The sequence below is a fragment of the Diabrotica virgifera genome, chromosome 7, assembly GCF_917563875.1.
Source record: "Diabrotica virgifera virgifera chromosome 7, PGI_DIABVI_V3a".
Lineage (NCBI taxonomy): Eukaryota > Metazoa > Arthropoda > Insecta > Coleoptera > Chrysomelidae > Diabrotica > Diabrotica virgifera.
The window spans coordinates 183,097,568-183,120,294 of record NC_065449.1 but is presented as its reverse complement, the minus strand read 5'-3'; the positions used below and the strand labels follow the sequence as shown (position 1 = coordinate 183,120,294).

Sequence of the window (22,727 nt, the reverse complement as noted above, 5' to 3'; positions counted from 1 at the left end):
AGTAATTCTAGGCTTACTACACTTTGGCAGTACCTTTAAACAATAATAGTGTTAGTTTAATGGAAAAACATGATTTTCGACAAAAATGTCACTTACGTTACTTTGCCAAAAGTGTATCGATATTATGTGGTCCAACAATAAAGAACACTGAAAACTTTTGTTTTCAATATTTTCACCAGAAAAAAATAAGTTTTCCTGTCCCTGAAGATGTTATGTAAAAGAGTAGTGAAACGTTGAGGTGGAGCCACAGGGGTTGTCCAAACTAAAAAGATCTCTGATCAGGGATACAGTCAAATACATCTTTTGGAAACATCAAAAGGAAAAGGAGGGATACAATGAAACATATTTATACTGATTTATTATATATTCCCAACTTATAACGTTAAATAACTTTATACATAGAACTCCAAATCAACAAACATGTAATTAAATTATATTATATAAATATCCATCTGTAAGGAAATTCCTAATGTTGAAATAAAAGTACCCTAAAATATAAGATGATCACCTGTTTTTTCTAATATCTGTTATATTAAATTTACACTAAGTTGAAATTAGTAAAATATATCCTCCTCAGTGTATCATTCATAAGGTTGTGGTAACACATAACACTTTTCCTAATGTTGAAATAGATTCACCCTAAAATATAAGGTGACCACTTGTTCTTCCTGATATCTGTTATATATCACATTTACCATTATCCTCAGTATCCCATAATGCATTTATCGCATGATTGAACATTAGCAGAATTACCACATCAATACCTACATGAGGGGCGCTGACCTAGAAGGTCTTGGAAAAAGCATTAAAGTCGCGTTTACACGATGGCAATTGGCGAGACAATTGTCATCACGTGGTTGTGGATTGTCGGTGGCCAGTCCAGTTGAAAGAGAAGATGTTTACACGGGGCCAACTAAACATCATGGCCCCTTAGACAAGGAAAAAAGAGAGGACGGGTAACACTCATTTAACACACACGTTCCAAAAGTGAAGCCAGTTTTTGGTTTGTTTGTCACCAGAAACATGGCGGTCACGTCAAAAATAACAATGAGTTGCCAGTGGTGGGTGTTCGTTGAAGGTTAAAATTTCATAAAAAATAAAGTAAATCATCATCTAAAATTCGTAATAAAAACATATGTATGTATTGAAACATATGTACGTAATATGAGAAACTTAATAAAACATTTACCATACACAAATTCTTCATTTTAAATACATTTCATGTTTTTATTTTAAATACTCAATGCATAACAATACCCCAAAGATACGTCGATGACCAAAATCTCTGGTGTCAGTTTGGCTTCACTTTTGGTCATAGGATTACTCGTCCTCTCTCTTTCCTTGTCTAAGCATGGCCCCGTGTAAACATCTTCTCTTTCACCTGGACTGGCCTCCGACAATCCGCAACCACGTGATGACAATTGTCTCGCCAATTGCCATTGTGTAAACGCGACTTAAGATATACCAAGCCAATGGCCCCCGGATCTACGGGGGATAGACATGGACCGGATGGATGGGATTGGACCCCAACAAGGTCCAAAGAAAAAAAAATGAAACAAAAATATATTAGCTGATAAAAACCATAAACAGATAAATTAAACCCAATAAACCCGTTAGTTAGGATAATTAAGGGAATTTAATGCATATAAGTTCTTTTATGTAGTTCAGGTTTGTCTTATGGTGTTTCATTGGAACTTACTTCTCAGCCCAACGGCAAATATTTAGATCCGCCATTGTGGATGGAAAGTGAAATTACACTGAAATGCATATAAAAAAAAAGAAAGAATTTGATATAAAATAAATATGTAAACACCACAAAGCATAGACATATATCAGGAATAAAAACTGTAAAATAAAATAAGTACATCCAGCAAAAAGTGAAAAAAAAACATACCTGTATGGGAAACATCTGCAGAAATAGAATTGGAGGAACCGGAACTTCATTGTTATGACGTATATTGAAGTCGCTCCAATACTACAAACAACTTCTAACTGAAAAATTAATCTAAATTTATAAAACAAACGATAGACGAACACGAGAACCATACAGGGAACGAGATAAAAAACATAAAGAGGTAATCAAAACACTAATGAACAAAATATCAGGAGGAATACAAACCGAATGGTTATAAATAAGGTTGGATGTGCTGAAATCTGATAAATAAAAAAATTTAAGAAACTGCTAGTCAGAAGTTATTTAGTCATGAAAGAAGAGACAGAATATAAATATAAGAAGAAGCTCTGCTATAATCGACCATGTAGAGAAAAAATTGCAGTGGATTCCAATAGGAGAAATAGAGGAAAATATCTTCTTAAGACCGTATTGGCAGGAAAAAATTTAGTGAAAACTATGGAAACATTTAGTCTAGTAGTAGTAGATAGACAAAAAGTAAAAATGTTGAGTTTAAATAAAATTATTGTTACTGGAACACTATAGTAATTAAAACATAAAATATTATAAGTTATCAAAACCCACCAAGAAGTACTACAAATCATCCTCATCAAATAGTCTCTTCCAACAACGATACTACAGCTGTAACTAAGGATTATACAAAATATTTCGTTAGTATATGTAGAGGAGAGTCGGCTAATGGTGCGCGTCGGGTAATTGTGCGCATCAATGTTTCTAATCTCCTATTTAATAAAATTGCAAAAACTATATTGTCGGGCCATCTAGTAGCAACTGCCATATCTATCCGACACAAACGAACGTCGGGAGATACTTTACCATTGGGCAGTTATCGTTTACATGTTTTCGCGTGCTTTGGTATTTTTTTCTTGACAGAAATATAGCTTAAATAGTACTTACATCTTTTATTTATTTATCACTTTAAACACTGATATAGTTAGTTTTGCTCGATTATGTTTTGTTTTTATCAAATTTTGTGTAATGTGGTGAAGTGTAACGTCGTCTAATGGTGCGCATTGCGCACCTTTAGCCGGCAAGGTATATAAAGGCATTTTTAACGTTTTGTGACTGCGTCATGAAACGTAAACAAGCGATAAACAACCGTCAAAGTAGAGAAAGGGGCAATGAGAAAACCACGAAATTGAAAAAAGGTACAAAAAGGAAAATTTTTGAACACAACAGCTCCGAAGTTATTTCAGAAAGTGAACTGTACCATGATGATTATTTGGACGATCTCGTGTCAGATCAAAATAACTTCTGTGTATTGTGGTGACGGTAGCAAAAAAGACGAGGTATGGTGCAAGTGTTCGATATATTGTCAATGGTCTCAGGCCATGTGTATACGACAGGATAGTCCAAAAGGATATATTTGTGACTTCTGCAATACTTAGATTTTTTTAACATTTCTGTAACTTGGTTTCTTATCTTTTTCCGTATATTTGTTTGTTCTTTTAATATTTATGTTCAATAAGCTACATTTTCGAAGGTCATTTTTAAGTTCTATTATTGCGCACAGTTATCCGACATATGCGCACCATTAGCCAAATAGGTCGGGCAATTTTGCGCACTACACTAATTGAAAATTTCTTCTCTCACTCTTCTACTGTTCAACCATTCATTAAATCCCTACCAATATACCTAAGCCTTTGAAGTATATCTTCAAAAATTTTTGAAACTGAAATCTTTTCAGTTTGTGAAATATCCTGAATTTGCCTTAGGTGCGCACCAATAGCCGACTCTCCCCTAAATCAATTTACGACATTAGTACGTTAGAAGAATCATTGGACATGGTTTAATATCTCGAAAACTAAGCAAAATGACAAAGAAGCCCAAGAGCTGTAGTAAGAAGATCCTGAGTGAAACACTAAGTACCCTTTCCGACCAAGACACCGGTGTCCGCCACCATTTTTAATTGCAGCAAAGCACGAGCCAATAAAATCAGCCAGACACTCAAAAGTGGATCGTCTTTAATTTATTAGATTTAAAACAATACTTTACTGCACGGTGGCCCAGTCTGAAAGAATACTTAGGTAAGCAGGTAAGATTTGTGTAAATAATTCTCAACTTTAGGAATTTTTATTTAATAAATTTACATGGCTAAATTAAAAGGGACGCAATCTACTGCGGGTTAAATTTTTTTTCTTTCGCAATAGTAGGTATAAAACTCTTAATATTGAATCTTTACATCTATATTTAATAACAGAATGGACTAAAACTCTTCAGTGTCACTATTAAAATGATGTTCAGTACAAAAGTTCGTCGCTCCAGCAAAGTTTCTGCGACACTCCAATTTCACTATTATCAGAGTTTGGTTATATTACAATTAAGTCTATCACCAATTTTAAACCCAAGTTTTCAGTTTCAAATTCAGCTATTTTTTCACAGGCAACTTTATATCTCGGTATTCGACAAAAAATATGATATAAATAAAAAAAACCATCTACATCATGAACGAATTTTGTTTTCAAAAATGAATTAATATTAATTTAATTAAAAATTTTTACGGCCACTTTTGACTTTCAATATGTTATCAATGTATTATTTTCTTAAATTATTACAAAAATGTGACCTTAGTTAAGTAACTTATGAACGTAGCGATTCTGCAGTGGAATCTTAAGACTATAAAAGTTATGAAATGATTCTGAAAATATTAATTATATGTACGGGAGGTTAGTATAAGCTTAAGTTCAAGTGTGTGAGGTCACCACCCTGGTTGCCAACGTAGAAAAAGGATTGCAGGGGGTATTTGCGCGGTATGTCGTAAACTAGCAACCCTGGAGAAAATGTGTGAAATTATTTGTAGCAAATTAAGTTGTCTACACCTTTATTCCTATTGCTTTTTATCATAAAATGAAAAATAAAAATGTTGGAAACAAAATTAACATCGGAAAAAGACGATTTTCTTTATTTTTCTCGGTAATTTTGAGGTTATGTTAAAAGTGTGATAATAAAAGTTGTAGACTTTTATATTGTCTACAACATGTCACAACTTTCGCATTTGAAATTTTTTGACAGAAGTCAAATTTCGCCGGAAATTAAAAAAAAATCGTCCTCTTAAAACCCCCTCCAAATCATATATCCTCACCTACCACTTTACATAATAAAACTTTAGATAACATTCTTTGTATCAAAATGCAGCTAATTTGCTAAGACTATATTTCTGTTTAATTTGGTGTATCTTCATCTATTTAATTTGATTGCTGTAGCAATATCTTCGTTGATATATCTTGTTAGTAAATGTTTCACAACAAATTTACAATCTTTATACTCAATATTTTGTCCTGACAAATAAACAATTCAAATACTAATTCAAAAGTACCAACTTTTAGTCCATTCTGAATATACAGTTCATCGACTGTAGCATTGCCTAGAGTGTCAGTACCTCAAGCTGCGCATACAGTATATACTTATAAACTTGCCGTTTCTCTCACCTGCCAGGCTACAGTCGGTGAACTATATTTTTTATACTAATCTAAATCACACAGCTATTCACTATAATCTAAGTAATTTTTAAGAATATATGGGTCAATCAGGCTATAACCGGTTTTTTAATAAGACTTCTAGTTTAATTAGATAAAATATTCTATTTATCAGCAAATGCAGGCTTTAACTTGAATTTTCGGATTGTAATTTTCGCAATAAATCACAAGGAATGAGAACAGTAGATAAGAGAGATAAATTTCAAAAATATTGAGATCACTTAAACTATTAAACGTTGAAAAATATGTTATCATCTTAATATCTCTTATCGTTTTAAATCATTTAATTAATTATAAGAAAAATAATTTACTCTTTTTAAAATGTCTTAAAATTTTGCCACTGTCCCTAAATATCTTGTCTGTTTTTGACAGCTTCACTATTTACCATACATTTTTCTAATACAATCACATTGTTGGTCAAAAAATAGCCCTGTAAGGAGCCAACACAATCCGATGAAATCAAATGAAGAATACAAATTGCATGGACAGCATTGGCAAGTTGCAATAACCACCACCACTTCGTTAAAGACATGATAAGTGTGACATTAGAGCAATTTGAAAGTTGGAAAAATCACAACTTTGCACTGTCACAAGTACAAGTGTGATCGCTAAAACTATAGGAATTGAAAAATAATATCAATTCCTACATTGCATCGCAAAATCAGTCAAGCGAAAGAGATATGTCAGGAACTAGAAGAAATTCAACGAAAACATGACATATTTAAAACACATTGAACAATAAAAGAAGTTACTGGATTGCATAAGAGGAATCCACCCATAACGTTACTGAATATAGAAAGCCATGCACTGTCTCTGGAAGACAAACTATTAATTTCATAAACTTCTTACATTTCACCCTCTCCCATCTGGTTAAATCATAATATGACGGTTTCTTTTGCCGAACCCTTAGAAATCAGGGTAGCCTGCGGGGTCTTTGGGAATTAGTCGCCTAAGTCTGAGCTTGTTTTATACATCCCTTCTAGATTACTGAGACATTTTTACACTTCCGTCACCCCCACTGTGATCTTTTCTTGAACTTACACATACTCCAACAACTACCATCTATTTAAATAAAATCGATAACTTGAAATCAACATAAAATTGCTTTTCCAAACCCAGGTGTAAACACAAGAGGGCTTATCGTTTTCTCAAAGTTTCGAACGTGTAATGTGGTTTGCCTAACACTTTCATTGCAAACATTCTAACTATTACATAGAGTTTATTTTCATTTTAACGGATTATTTATTACAGTGGGAGTGATAGTCGGAGAGATAGAAGTGGATTTTGTGCGTGATAAGTAATATGGAAAAACTATACGGGGATACGTTGAATTAGTTGTGTACATGACTTTCCCCAACAGCCGGAAACCAGAGTGGGGGACGAGGGTAGATATAAGGGGTCAAAGTCGCGGTTTTTATTATTTTTTTGTGACGCTCATGATCAGGCCCTGGATGGCCCTAAGGGGGGATTACAACTACTGGAAGGTCTCTAGCGGGTATGGTGTTAAGCATATAGAGCTCAAAAAATAAAGACCAGCAGACTCCAGTGGGCAGGACACCTCAGAAGACATTCTAACAAAAGGATAGTAAGAGTGGTATGGGCAAAGTCCTAACTGGAAGACGACCTCGAATCCGGTGGCGAGACAATTTAGCAGGGGACCTTAAAGCTATGGGTGTGGAGAATTGGATGTAAATTGCACAAGACAGAAAGAAAAGAAGGTATGCTGTAAGTCGGCAAACCCACGCAGGGTTGTAAGGCAAGTGAGTAAGTAACGTAAGTAGCGTTATTTGTTGTTGTAGCAGTGGCGCATAAGTTGTTGTTTCACAAAGGAATGTTTTGTGGCTCCTCATCGGTGCAGTTTTTACCTTTTAATCGGAAATAATATATTGTAGATTTTGCAGTTTTTAAACAAACTAGACATTCGTTTAAAAAATTTATTAAAAATCCTTTATATATTTATTATTGTTTATTGTGTATTTACCAATTTTGTACTAGATCTTATTTTGAATTGTTGTTCTAGTTTGTGTGACATTTTAATTGTATTATGTACTAATGGACTTCGGTCCGTCAATAAATAATAAATAAAGAGTATAATATACTATAATTATTTATATTGAAAAAGATCATTTCTATATTGAAAAATGACATATATAATATATAAATAATATAAAAGGGAAAAAACCCTTACTGTATAATATATAAATGTATCTACAAAATGTATATAACTTAAGTAAATAGGTTGTTATAAAAATGTTGTTTCTACATGCGCAAACAAAACGAAGGTTGATTAACGGAGTTTGTTTTGTGTAACCTCGCAGAGACTCAAGTATCGTTTACTTTTCAAAGTCCAAATTATAAGAAGATATAAATAGCCCACAGAGGGTGGCATTATAGTATTGTTATTATTCATATTAAGATTAAGATCGTTAGGGTGGATTATTGGCATTATAGTATTGTTATTATTCATATTAAGATTAAGATCGTTACTATGCTAGTTAGCAGTAATGCGAGAAGGGTGTCCTGAAGGACTACCCCGCGAAACAACATATCAGTAACCTTATGTTGATAGATGTTGTAAATCATAAATAAAGTTATAAGTTAGAGTCAGTGTTTCAACTCGACATACCAACCCTGCAACGTATCATGGCAATCTACCAACTTAACAGACAATCCAATCACCCTTAAAAAAAACCCTTAAAATTGTGTAAAATTATTATAAAGGTATATACTCTAGACTCTAGATAGCAACTGAATCCAATTAGTGAGGTTCACCCGCAGGGCTAGCAACCCGCATAGTTGAGAGTTCTGCGTTTCTGTGATATAAAATCAAGGAAAAGTTCAAAAATCACATATTAAATACAACAATGTGATAAAATGGCTCATACCTCGTAAGCAGCACGGATGATGGAATTGCTGTTCCGAAAACGTTCTGTGATGTAGCCCGAAAGGGTCTTCTTTAATATAAATATATCTTTTACAAAGGATTTTTAATAAAAACTTTAAAAAGGGGTAAACCCTGTAGTTGGTTGTATACTTTCAATATAACAACGTGGAATGAAGTAAACACTTCTGTTGTATGTAGGCATATGAATTTATTAAAAATCCTTAAAATTTATCCACAAGGGAGTGGAAGTACAAAACGTTTTCGGTCAAACTGACCATCATCAGTGTAAACCTGGAAATAAGTGAACTACTAAGATTAAAAAGCAAAAGGGTGAAATCTTGACAGTTGAAAAAATTTAAGAAAATGTGGTTACTTACGTCCAGACTGTAAAATCTTAAGACATCGACTTCATGTCGACCACTTTTTAATATAGAATGGAATTTAGAGGTTTTTATACCTATTGAAGTGGCTAGTTACAATTACTTGTACACTGAACGTAAGTAACCACATTTTCTTAAATTTTTTCAACTGTCAAAATTTCACCCTTTTGCTTTTTAATCTTAGTGGTTCACTTATTTCCAGGTTTACACTGATGATGGTCAGTTTGCCCGAAAACGTTTTGTACTTCCACTCCCTTGTGGATAAATTTTAAGGATTTTTAATAAATTCATATGCCTACATACAACAGAAGTGTTTACTTCATCCCACGTTGATTTTTAATAACTTTTTGTGATATATGGTATAAAGCCCACTACACGAAATTCTTTTCCTTGTGGACATTCGTTTCGTGGAATAAGGTGGATATTAAGATGATACATTAATTAAATTTGGCCCTTGACCCATTAAGACATAAAGAAATGATAAGTAACAAACAGACTAACTAACATTCTCTATAATAATTGAGGTATCTTTTTAGACAAGTCGGTAATGGCAACTGTTGAATTTTGGCCTTTATGTGTTCCGTGTAGGGGCTGTCATACATCTTCATCTCGTTGTCTTTAGGTTCCTCGGTTTCGTTATCGCTGCTGCTATTAGTCACAATTGTGTTTATATTGGTTTCGATACGGCGCCATTTTAACGACGACAAATTTTTGTTTTCGGACTTTTGGGTACGTTTGTTGCGTTTTTCTTTGTGAGCGCCATCTTCGTCGTCGTCGCTACTTGAATGAATATCTGTAAAATGATAAAACATACAGTTTATATCGTTTATTTTTCTCAATATGTATAATACTTTGGTAAAGCAATGATAAACTAGAAGTCAAACAATAAGGAATGCGCGTAATTTTCCCCTTGCTGCCATATTCTAAATTTGAAAAAATATACAGGGAATAATCATATTTTTTTGACATGCCGTTCCTATTACAGCGAGCATTTTATTGGCTAGAACTAGTGACGATTATATATGACGTCATTATTATATTTGGTCAGATGGTAAAGAGTCCGCGAGTCTTTACCCGTGCGTCATCATTTAAAGCATACGAAATAAGTCGGAAATTTACTAAACGCAACGGCAAATGGATTTTATTCCGAGCACGGGTTATTATAAAATTTGACGTTATCAAATAAATAGAATGTCAAATTTAAGTTTTGCTTTAAAATTTTGGTGCATAATTACAGCTACATTTGAAGTAGCTTAATAAATTATTTTATTATCATTGATTAATAAATAAATAAACAATTTATAAAAAAATTCAATAACATATTTTCTTTTTGTTATTTTATTCACTTTGGCGGAACCTTAAACACAAGCATTCAACTGTGTCCACAATGAGGTTAGCTTTGTAGGTCGTCAAAATTTATCTTAAAATAACATAAACTTATCACAAAATTTCTAACTCCAATATAAAATTAGTTGTGAAAACAACTGTTTGTATACTATAAAAAACTTCAAAATGCAAAAATTCGACAAAATAACAGCAAAAAATTCAACAAACTGACAGCCACAAAAGTAAACAAACCAAAACGTCAGAAATTGTACTTAAAATATGTGAAGACACCCCCAATCGTCTTTCTTTGTACCTATCTCTTTTCAATACACTGAGTCTAAATCGTTCATAAAAATAACATGTGTTTTTACTTAATAACAGGCGGCAGCTGGTTTGTCATTAATTTCATGCGTGGAAGAGAATGATGCTAAATAATAAATATGTGTTTTATCTCACCAGGTATTAATGACGCACGGGTAAAGACTCGCGGATTCAACTGTAACTGACGTCTGTCATAATATTGTAGGTTAAATATAACGTCAAATTATTGTTTTCAAGTTATATTTTATTTATTTAGTTTTAGTCCATGTGGTGAGACCGCTCCCGTCTAAAAAAATTTCTGATTCGGTTTTTTTGTGGATTCCTATTCAAAAATATCTCCTTTAAACAAATCTGAAGGGTGCCGGACGGAATTTTTGGGCAGAAATTGTTTAAACAATTTTTTTTAACAAATACAAAAGATCACCTTTTTTGACCCGAAGAGTATTTTTTTAGGTTTTTTGGGTCATTCTCTAAACAAGAAAGGTATCTTGTGATTTTTCTCAAAAATTGACAGTTTTCGAGTTATAGGCGATTTAAAATCTGAAAAATGCGAAAATACGAATTTTCAAGGCTTAAAAACTCATTTAAATTAGTATTTTTGAGGTTGCCAGATACTTAATTTGAAGGATAAACATTTATCTTCAAGATTCTGAAGAGTGATCGCATCTAACTTTAATGTATACCGTTGTTATTTAATTGTTAATTATGCGTGTCCATCCGATTTTTGTGCCGGTGCGGTGCGCACTATTTCCAAAAATCTCCATTTTCGTCCGAAAAATATATTTTTTATATTTTTCGGGACATTCTAAATAAAATAGGTTTCTTGTCATTTTTCTCAAAAGTTTATGGTTTTAAAGTTATAAGCGATTTAAAGCGCATTTTCGGAATTTAAATCGCTTATAACTTTAAAAGTTTTGAGAAAAATGACAAGAAACCTATTTTATTTAGAATGTCCCGAAAAATCTAAAAAAAAAAATATTTTTCGGAGGAAAATAGGAGATTTTTGGAAAAGTGTGCGCCGCACCGGCAAAAAAATCGGATGGACACGCATAATTATATTAACAATTAAATAACAACGGTGTAAATTGAAGTCCCGATCAGTCAGTAGAATCTTGAAAATGAATGTTTAAACTACAATTCAAGTACTTGGCAACCTCAAAAATACTAATTTAAATATGAGTTTTTAAGCAATGAAAATGCGTATTTTCGCATTTTTCAGATTAAAAATCACCTATAACTCGATAACTATCAACTTTTGAGAAAAATCACAAGATACCTTTATTGTTTAGAATGGCCCAAAAAACCTAAAAGAATATTCTTCGGGTCAAATAAGGTGATTTTTTGTATTTGTTTAACAAAATTGTTTAAAGAATTTCTGCTCAAAAATTCCGCCCGGCACCCTTCAGATTTGTTTAAAAGGGACATTTTTAATAGGAATCCACAAAGAAACCGAATCAGAAATTTTTTCAGACGGGAGCGGTCTCACCACATGGACTATTTATATTTTAACAACAGTTTATCAACTTCACTTTCCCAGCCCTATCCTTGATACAGTTGAGTCCGCGAGTCTTTACCCGTGCGTCATTAATACCTGGCGAGATAAAACACATACTTTTTATCTAGCATCATTCTCTTCCACGCATGAAACTCATGACAAACCAGCTGCCGTTTGTTATTAAGTAACAACACATGTTATTTTTATGAACCATCTAGACTCAGTGCATTGAAAAGAGATAGGTACAAAAAAAGACGATTCGGTATGTTTTCATATTTTAAGCACAATTTGTTTGACGTTTCTGCTTTGTTTAATTTTGTGGCTGTCAGTCAGTTGAACTTTTTGCGGTTTTTGTCGAATTTTTGCGTTTTGAAGTTTCTTTAAATTACACAAACAGTTGTTTTCACAACTAATTTTATATTGGGCTTTGAAATTTTAAGGTAAATAATTCTATTTTGGCAATTAATATTTAAAACATACAAAGCTAACGTCATTCACACAGTAAAGAAATGACTGTGTTTAGATTTCCGTCAAAGTGAATAAAATAACAAAAATAAAATATGCTGTTGGATTTTTTTATAAATTGTTTATTTATTTATTAATCAATAATAATAAAAGAATTTATTAAGCTACTTCAAATGTAGCTGTAATTCTGCACAAAAATTTTGAAGCAAAACTTACATTTGACATTCTATATATTTGATAACGTCAAGCTTTATAATAAAACCCGTAATCGGAACAGTAGCCACTTTCTGTCAGTTGTTGTTGCGTGAAATAGATTTCCGACTTATTTCGTATGCTTTACTTTAAATGATGACGCACGGGTAAAGACTCGCGTACTCAACTGTATGTCTTGTTGTATGGTAGGTTTAATTAGGCGTTAATTTTAAGAAATGTTGCTGGCTAAATGGGCACAGCTTACAAAGGCCATAAAGGAAGAAGAAAAAAAAATAAACAAACAGACATCAGACATAACCTTATATCGGACAATGTCAGTGTGTCACTGGAAATATCTATTTGTATAACAAGGGAGGAAAGTGCTACTTTTCCTCCCGAGAATGAAGTTTAGTAAGCGGAGGGCAGTAATCATTCAAGGGAGGAAAAGACACTTTACTTCCACGTTATACATATGAATTTTCCACGTTCTTCAAATAACAAGTAATTTTTTCATTTTTAAACGCTTAAAATAGTCCATCAAAAATTTTTTTTGTGTTTATGAATTGTTTAAATAAAAAAAAACGATTTTAATGGAAAAAGCTTAAATTCTCTTGTTTTTTACAATGCAGAAACTTGAAACTTTTACAGATTGTAGCTAATTATATCAACTATACATAATTTCACTTTTTACAGAAATTGCTTACGTTACGGTTCATACATAAACAATAAAGTTTCAAATTTATCCAGTTTCTGTCCGATTTCTATCCAGTTTTCAGCGAAAAAAAGTTATGGCACCGTACAGAGACGAATGCTGCCCTTAGTATTGTCGTGGGCTTCGACTGTCCATAAAACTCAAGGTTCGACTGTTGACTACGCTGTCGTGAACTTGGGCCCGAAAGTGTCTGCGTAAGGACAGGCTTAAAAGCCTGCATTGAGCCTGCAAAGCTTACGTTGCATTGAGCCGAGTGCGATCATTAAGGTACGTATCCATACAAGGGTGAACCCCGCTCGGTGTAGCTGCTCAAATGGATACGGCATGCGCTCCCCTACATATAAATCGCAAACCGGTTGAATCGAAGAGGGTAAGCGCCGAGCGGCGCGATGACCGACGTATCCACTATGATATGGAGCTACTACACCGAGCGAGGTTTACCCTTGTTTGGAGACGTACCTTTCTACCTTTAGACGGCTTACGCATCGAAGAACTGCATTACGAGAAATTAAGAGTGTCTACACCGTGCAATAGTAAAGTATTAGAAGAGATGGAAAGACTGCGAAAACTGTAATAGGTGTAAATAATGATTTTGATTCAAGAAATGTATGAAGAAATTACAGAAAATGTACAATGTATGTATCAAAAGTTGAAATAAATGCAAAAAATGTATCTGTCAGATGCTTACATCCTTTTCTAAATATGACGATATATTTTAATGTTTGAAAAGTGTAAGACTAAAAGATAAAAAATAAAAAAATATGAAAAAAAATATTTTTTTAAGAAACGCTTTTCTTTAGTTATGAGTGACTAAAATTTAAAATATAAAAAAATTAACCAAAAAGCAAAAAATAAGAAAAATCAAACTTGAAGGATTATTCGAAAAAAACGTTCGTTAAAAAAATGAAAAAATCTAACACATTCGTTAAAGAAAAGCGTGGGGCGCGTCTTCATCGAATAAACGGTTTGAGGATAGCGTCCCACGCTTTTCTTTAACGAATGTGTTAGATTTTTTCATTTTTTTAACGAACGTTTTTTTCGAATAATCCTTCAAGTTTGATTTTTTTTATTTTTTGCTTTTTGGTTAATTTTTTATAATATTTTAAATTTTAGTCACTCATAACTAAAGAAAAGCGTTTCTTAAAAAAATATTTTTTTTCATATTTTTTTATTAAATAATTTATTTATGAAACTAACTAACAAAATACAGTAGAGCGTCGATTATCCGAACGTCGATCAACCGAACGACCGCTTATCCGAACTCCCGATTTGTGTTAAAACTCGATTGAAAATGCCTAAACGTAAGCGTATTTTCTTTTCTATGAAAAATAAACACGAGATTAACAAACGGTTAGAGGGAGGTGAATCTGCAGAAAATTTATCCAATGAATACAAAGTTGGTAGGCTGGTAAGACGGATAAAAAACAAAAGACGGACATAAGTATCTTTATGTTCCGGCTTAATTTTTCTGACGAATCTACAAATCGTAATATGATAAAACTTGCCTTAAACACGGAATGTGACGATGCTGTATATAAGCGGTTTACTCAAAAAAGATCCCGGGGAAAACCTATTTCTCCCTCCTCCTTAAATCTCAGGGAGTTTTAGCTTTGTTACATATAGTTTGTGCTGCTAAACTGACACCGAAAATCAAATTTCATATGTTTTAATCCAGTCTGAAATAGGTACTTTGCTAGGCTCATAATTAAAAAAACACGTTACCCAGCCGCTCCTAAACGGGTAGAATTGCTTCGGCAAAAGAAAATTGAAGATTTTTAATGCTTAAAAATATTCATTTTGTTGCAAATTCAGCACTTTTTTGTTTAATTTCTATCCTATTTGTCACTAAAGATATACATGAATGTGTGTAAAGATGTATGTAAATAAGGCTTTCATTCGCCTATGGATAAATAGTACTGCTATATCAATACAGTTCGATTATCCGAAATAATCGAAAATTTCGATGTTCCGAAAAAATCGATTTTCCGAACACCCTTGTCCCCCAATTAGTTCGGATAATCGACGCTCTACTGTATATTAGAAAATTAAAACTAACAAGTAGGTACATTATAACTGTAAACTGTCAAATATAAGTCGAATTAGTAATGTAAACATTGTTAGATCAAAATAACAATTTACTGTTTTTTACCATTCTGCAAAATACAGGGTGTTTTATAAATAACCGTTAAAATTAACCCAAGATATGATATGCAGCGTTCCTAATTTCGTTTAGGTCGCGCATGACGTCACGTTGTGAGTAGATCCTTTAAATTTCGAATGCATTGCCATTATGATTTGGAGATTTTATCTTTTAATATCAGTTAACATATTCTAATAATAAAAATCAATCAGAAACATGATTTTTTTATTATTAGGCAACATACGTCTAATTATACAGTGTGGAAGGCACTTGTAGAATAAAATGATTTCTGTCCTTGTTTCGAAAAATTATAAAAAACGCTGATACTCGTCGATTTTTAAATAAATATCTGCACTGTTTAAACACAAATTTAAATTTACAGGGTGATTCATAAAAGTCAAACAGAATCCATAAGCTTTATTTTTAATAGAACACCCGGTATATTTTTAAAAGCTGCTTAACAACCTGATTTTAACTAACTATATCATATAGGGTGGATTATGAACAATACAGGATGAAATTTTGAAATTACTAACTATGGAATCCACTTATGGAATAAAATTGTTTGTGTCCTTATTTTAAAAATTATAAAAAATGTCGGAACAGGTCAACTTTTAAATTTAAATGGGCGCTTTACAAACATAGATTTAAATTTACAGGGTGACTTACGCAAGTACAGCATAATCCATGATCTTTAGTTTTAATGGATCCCCCTGTATATTTTTATGTGCTTAGAAGATACTTTATAACTTCATCTAAAAAAAATGTATTATTCGGGTCCATTATGAATAATACAAGGTCAAATTTTGAAAAGGTAAAATTTTTAAATTCTTCATAAATTTCGTCAAGACATTAAAAATACAAAACCAAAAAAAATAAATATTATTTATACTTAATTTAGAAAATATATGTCTTTATTTAGCTAATTTTAAAAATACCATTATTATATACATACTTTACTATTATTTAAAGCATGATAAATTATTACATAATTTCAAAATTTTATATGTATTATTTAATATATTGACGAAAATCTAACCTATATAATTTTAAAATTTCATCTTGTATTATATTCATAATAGGCCCTATACAATACACTTTTTTTTGATGAAGTTATTTAGCAAATTCGAAAAACATAAAAATATACAGGGTGTTTCATTACAATTAAAGATCATGGACTATGATAGACTTGTGTGGATCACCCCGTTAATCTTAATTAATGTTTAAAGAGAGCATATCTAAATTTAAAAGTTGACGTATCCTAGCGTTTTTTATAATTTTCTATAATAAGGACACAAACAATTTTATTCCATAAGTGGTTTCCATACACTGTAATTTCAAAATTTCACCCTGTATTATTCATAATACACCATACATGATATGGGTTGTTGAAATCAGGCCGTTAAGTAGCTTTTAATAATAAAAAAATATACAGGGTGTCCCAGACTAATTTAGCCACGCTATATCTCTTAAACGAATAGAGATTTTCGAATGGGACAAAAAGTGATATATTCTACTTTAATATGGTGTACAAAAAAATCATCCCCTAAATATTCATCCCTTAGTTACAACCCCTAACTTAAATTTTTTTAATAGCAACCTGTATATTTTTTTATAGTTTTGGATGTGGTCTTTTATCGTCTATTCAACACATTTTTTGAAAATAAAATCGGTTCGTAAATAACCAAGAAACTATCAGTTTATTTTTGTTAATTGTGTGTCCCAGACTAATTTTTTCAGGCTATATTTCTTAAACGAATAGAGATTTTCGAATGGGACAAAAACTGATCTATTCCATTTGTAATACACTTTCATATGGCGTAGAAAAAGTTCATCCCCTAAATATTCATCCCTAACTCACAGGGTGCTATTTAAAAAAATAAAGTTAGGGGTTGTAACTATGAATAATATGCTAAGGGATGAATATTTAGGGGATGATTTTTTTCTACGCCATATTAAAGTGTATTACAAGTAGAATAGACCACTTTTTGTCCAATTCGAAAATCTCTATTCGTTTAAGAGATATAGCGTGGCTAAATTAGTCTGGGACACCCTGTATAGGGTGTTCCATTAAAAATAAAACTTATGAACTATACCAGGCTTGCGTGAATCACCCTGTTTAAATTTACATTTAGGTTTAAAAAGCCTACATTTATATATAAAAATAAACGGGTTTCAGCGTTTTTTAAAAATTTTTAAAACAAGGACAGAAATATTTTATTCCATAAGTGCCTTCCACCCTATATAATACAATACATGTATTATACACCCTGTATGATACATGTACTCACGATGAAATAAAGGTAACAATAAAATTGTAATGTGTTAAATGATAAAAAAAGTTAAAGCTGCGATAGTCATGAAGCCCATCAGTTATATTTTTTTATTAGTTAAGTTCTCTTATTCATTAATTATATTTATTATCACACCTCCTAAGGACTATTCAAATCTAACTATGAATATAATATTTTTAATAAAAGTGTAACAAATTATAAGTAAAATTCACCTTAAACACAAAAATAAACAGTGTTTACTATACGACAACACTGAATATAATGCTGATCTACTCACAGAGTGACGTAGCTACGTTGGCCCCGCCTACCTGATCCATGTCATATCTTCTGTTATTGTATCATGGTTAAAATGTATATATACTTAATATATAACAGACTATTGTATAGGGCGTCAATAAGTTATTTCATCAATGACATACCATGACGTCACTTTTACTTTTACTCCCTAGGGAGTAAAGTACTTTTCCTACCTAGGGAGGAAAAGTACAACTTTGCTCCCTACAATCAGGTCAGAAAAAGTATACTTTCGGTAGAGGTAGGTGGAAAAATTTATTGTTGAATTTGTTTGCCGTTAAGTTTGTACCGATGTGTTATGACGTCATTAAATATATAACGTGCATTCCTAATTGTTTGACTTCTAGTTTAGTTTAGGTATAGTTTATATTGCAAATTTTAAGAGATGGGAAGTAACAAACTTTATACAAACTACTTTACGTTCCTCAAAGGTTTCTCACTACATAATTTTATATTTAACTTGCTTTTAACGTTTAAGGCTATGGGTACATAATTCGCAAATATTTTACGCGTATCCCTACTTTTTCTGTCTTTACACGGCAAATTACGTGTAGTAAAATTCACACTGGTATGGATATGTAAACATTACTAGAATGTCATTCTACTTGAAAATGTCATCATTAATTTAAAGAGATGGGTTGTGAATGTTCTTGGATAACTGTTATTTTTATAATTTTAAATTATTAATTCAGTTAATAAATGTGATAATTTTTTCACTAACTATGTATTCAGAGATTGTAATAATTTATTTGTACAACAAAGACTAATACTCAATCGAGAAAAGAGGAAAAGTGTTAAAGTGATTTTTTAATAATATATTGTTATGGAACGCTTACAATTTTGAACATCTTTAACAACAAAATACTTGGATCACAGAATATATTATCCTGATGTATTCTCTGCTTGGATCTTCCACAAATAATACACAATAAATAACTTTTTATTAAGTTCACGTCATAAATCAATTATTTATCAAATACACTATATTTCAATAATATTTAATCAATAACTCAACAAATTCCCGATGCAATGTCAAATATTTAAAATTGTCACTGATTGTCAGTGTCTGACTGACAATATATGCTGACAATATTATTTTCGGCTGAGTGCGTTGTAAGACAAAGATAGATTTGGAAAATATTACCAAGGCATTGTGTTTATTTTTTTCGAATCCTGAAACAACCAATAAATATTTTTGAAAATTTTAAACGCAGAATGAAAGACTAAATTATTACCGAGGGCCGAAAGTCCCTTAGAATCAATAAAAAGTTTATTTTGAATGATATATTTGAAATTAAAAATCACACTAAATTTTCTCTTAGTCTTTCACCCCTGTAACTTATTAAAATAAATATTATAGAAGTTCTCAGGGACTTTCGGCCCTCGCTAATAACGTTATCTTTCATTCTGCGTTTAAATTTTTCAAAAATACTTATTAGTTTTCTCAGGATTCGAAAAAAATGAATCCCCATTTGAATAGCATTGCAGCCGAAAATACGTACCGATCCTCTTAATAGTGATGTAGAGAACGTTGAAGTAGTTAAAAGGAAATGGCCACATTACTCAAGAGTGCTGAAAAATTGCTAAGATAGTAATTTAACTGAACAAAATATTTTTAATAGTAAGTAATCATTGATATTTTTATAGTACGTGCTGGATATACTGGACAATATACAAAATATGTACTATGACCATAGTAATAAAACAAAATAACAATAATTCTTGAAAACGTGGGTGCGTTAGGCGAGGAAATGAAGCAGTAAACCTAGCAAATTTTTGCAGTTGAATGAATCTCAATGAAACTTTTTGCATTCGATTCGTAAATGCCTTAGGAAACTTTGTGAACAAAAATAATGATGACAAAATGAAAATTGCATTATTGAACAAGGAAAATACATTTCCTAAGGGCATTTCGAAGTGACGAAATATAAAAAATTTGTAATTTGGACACAATTGAAGAAAATGAGTTCAATATTATTACTCGGGGTTTTTGGGGACACTGATTATGAATATCATGACGGCGATGGTCTGCGACGAACTTGGTGACCAGGACAGGTTACTTCTGTACAAATTCGATACAAAATCAGTACAAACTTTTTACTTGGATGTTTTTGGGATCGCTGACTACGAAAATTATGTCGTTAATGTTCTTCGAGACATCTGGCGCCCAGAAGGGACTCAACTGCAGTATTTTTATGGAACTTCGATACAAAATCAGTTGGTTTTGCTCAACAGATGTCTCGGAAACCATCGCCGTCATGATAGTCGTGTTCAGCGACTCCGAAAACCTCCGAGTAACAAGATGGCACTGATTTTTTATCGATTTTCTACAAAACTCCAAAAGACGAGGCTCGTACTGGTCACCAAGTGCGTCGAAGGCCATCGTCGTAATGATATTCGTAGTCACCGACCCCAAAAGCACCTCATTAACGATTTTGCACACTTATTTTGTATCTAATTTTTACAAAACTTCAGGAGACGAGGCCCATCTTAATCATCATGTGCGTCATCATAAACCATCGCCGTCATAATATTCGTGATCAGCGTCCCCAAAAATCCCCGAATTTTGATTTTGTATCGAATTTGCATAAAACTCCATATGAGATCCGTTATGGGCACCGGGTACCTTGTAGACCATCGCCGACATGATATTAGTGTTCAGCGACCCCAGAAAAACCCGAGTAACGAGTTTGTATTGATTTTATATCCAACTTCCATAAAACTGCTGGAGTCGGGGCCCATCCCGGGCGCCAGGGCCTCGGAGACCATCGCCGTCATGGAAGCTAAGACAAATAATCCCCGGACAAATAATCCCGGACAAAAAATCCCCACAAAAAATCCCGGACAAATAATCCGCACCAACTTTTTTGGACAAAATATCCCCACAAAAAATCCCGGACAAAAAATTCCCAAGAAATATTTGCTGCCGAATAGTTCTCTAAAAGTTTTCCCGAAATTTTACCAAATTTCGAATTCTAATTCCATTCTGAAAACTGTATGACCTAAAATAATGACCTAAAACGCGCGTTAGCATGTGAACGGTCTTAAGTAAAATGTATGTAGTTGTAATTGCGCGTATATCAAGAGAACGGGGCCTTAGCTCATTCCCCATATTTTCCACGATTTTTGAAAAAACCCACACTCCTTTGTCATGTAAAATTTGAAGTTTTCAGCATGGAACTGGAATTCGAAATTTGGTAAAATTTCGGGAAAACTTTTAGAGAACTATTCGGCAGCAAATATTTCTTGGGGATTTTTTGTCCGCGATTTTTTGTGGGGATATTTTGTCCAAAAAAATTTGTGGGGATTATTTGTCCGTGATTATATGTCCGGGATTTTTTGTGGGGATTTTTTGTCTGGGGATTTTTTGTCCGGGGATAATTTGTGGGGATTTTTTGTCCGGGGATTATTTTTCCGGACCCCCGTCATGATATTTATGTTCATCGAGCCCAAAAATCCTCGGGTAGCAAAATCGAACCCATTTCAATTACTTGAAAATGGGTACAGCTATTTGAAAAAATTTGGAGATTTGTGAAAAAATCCTGGATTAACCACAGTATTCGCCAAAGTTAGTCTCCTGTGACTATTAGATTTTGTCAAACTGAAAAATATATACAGAAAAACGCAATTTTGGAACAGACGATCATAGTCGAAACATATTTTTAAAATGTTCGGCAAAATTACGTTTTGGAAGGAATAAAACAGCTAGATAGGCTATTGATTATGTTTAACATAAGAGAGCTAAAAGGAACTACAACGTTAACGGGATTTTATTGTCTCATATGGTCAATGGACCTCTAAATTTGAAAAAACCGCGGAGTGCTACCATTTAAATGGGTACGTTTTTGAGAAAGGGGTGAATTAGTTCCTAGGCACAGGGTGAATTAGGGTGAGTTCTATGCACTTTTGGTACAAACACGCTTACAGGAAAAATGTTCCAGGTTAAATTTACTATCGAAATATCATATTTTAAAGTCAAAAGTATTTTTTTGTACAAAAATATATTCAAAAGAAAAGCAAGAAAAAATCACGAAAGAAGGCAATTTTGTTTTTTGTCCCATAAGTTTTTTTCACAGGGATATAGGTATAGGCATTGCATCAGCAAAAAATAACTTCGATCCTTCCTCTTTAAAATGAAGTTTGGTAAAAGTCTCTAGGATTTATAGTTTCCGAAAAAAGATTTTTCAAAGTTTGCTGCGCACTGAATTTTTGGGCCATTTTTCCTATTATTTCGCAAACATTGTTCTGTTACTTTTTTCTACGCATTTCTACGTATATGCAATGATACATTTAATAGAAAGAGAAGTCAAATACCTTTAAAATGGTCTATTGCAGCGGTTCTCAATCTGTGGTACATGTACCACTGGTGGTACATCTCATTATTTGCGGTGGTACACAAGACACAAAAAAAATTAAAATAGTAGTGCTTAGTAAGTCTTGATAATACAATCTAAAACTATAGGTGGTACCAAAAATAATAAAAAGAACTGTAGGTGGTACATGACTCAAAAAGTTTGAGAGCCCCTGGTCTATTGTATAAGATTATACGGCTCTTTTTAAGCAAGTTATGCTTTTTCAAGGTGTTATACTTTTAATGATTTTTGATATTTTTAATGATTGAATTTTTTAAATTTCTCATTATGACTTTTTTTTTCTTGTACATTTAGGTATATACATTGTAGAATAAAAAAAACTTATTTTCTTTAATTTAAATTGGTGTACTGTAAAAAATTATAGGACTATTTTTAAACAAGATATCCGTAGGATATCCAAGGGTATCAGTAATTTGAGAAAAATTTTAAGTTTTTTAAATTTAGTCAATTAGAAGAATGTAAT

At 32.4% G+C, this 22,727-nt stretch overlaps 1 protein-coding gene across 2 annotated transcripts in view; it reads right to left on the bottom strand.

Moving 5' to 3' along the window:
- Nucleotides 1-345: 345 nt before the first annotated feature.
- Nucleotides 346-22,727, bottom strand: part of LOC114327769 (uncharacterized) — a 149,457-nt gene continuing 127,075 nt past the window's right edge. For both annotated transcript variants that reach the window (XM_028276477.2, XM_028276476.2), the window contains one exon: nt 346-9,445. In XM_028276477.2, coding sequence (XP_028132278.2) covers nt 9,153-9,445 — 293 coding nt within the window. In that variant the 3' untranslated portion in view covers nt 346-9,152. The remainder of the gene's footprint in view (nt 9,446-22,727) is intronic.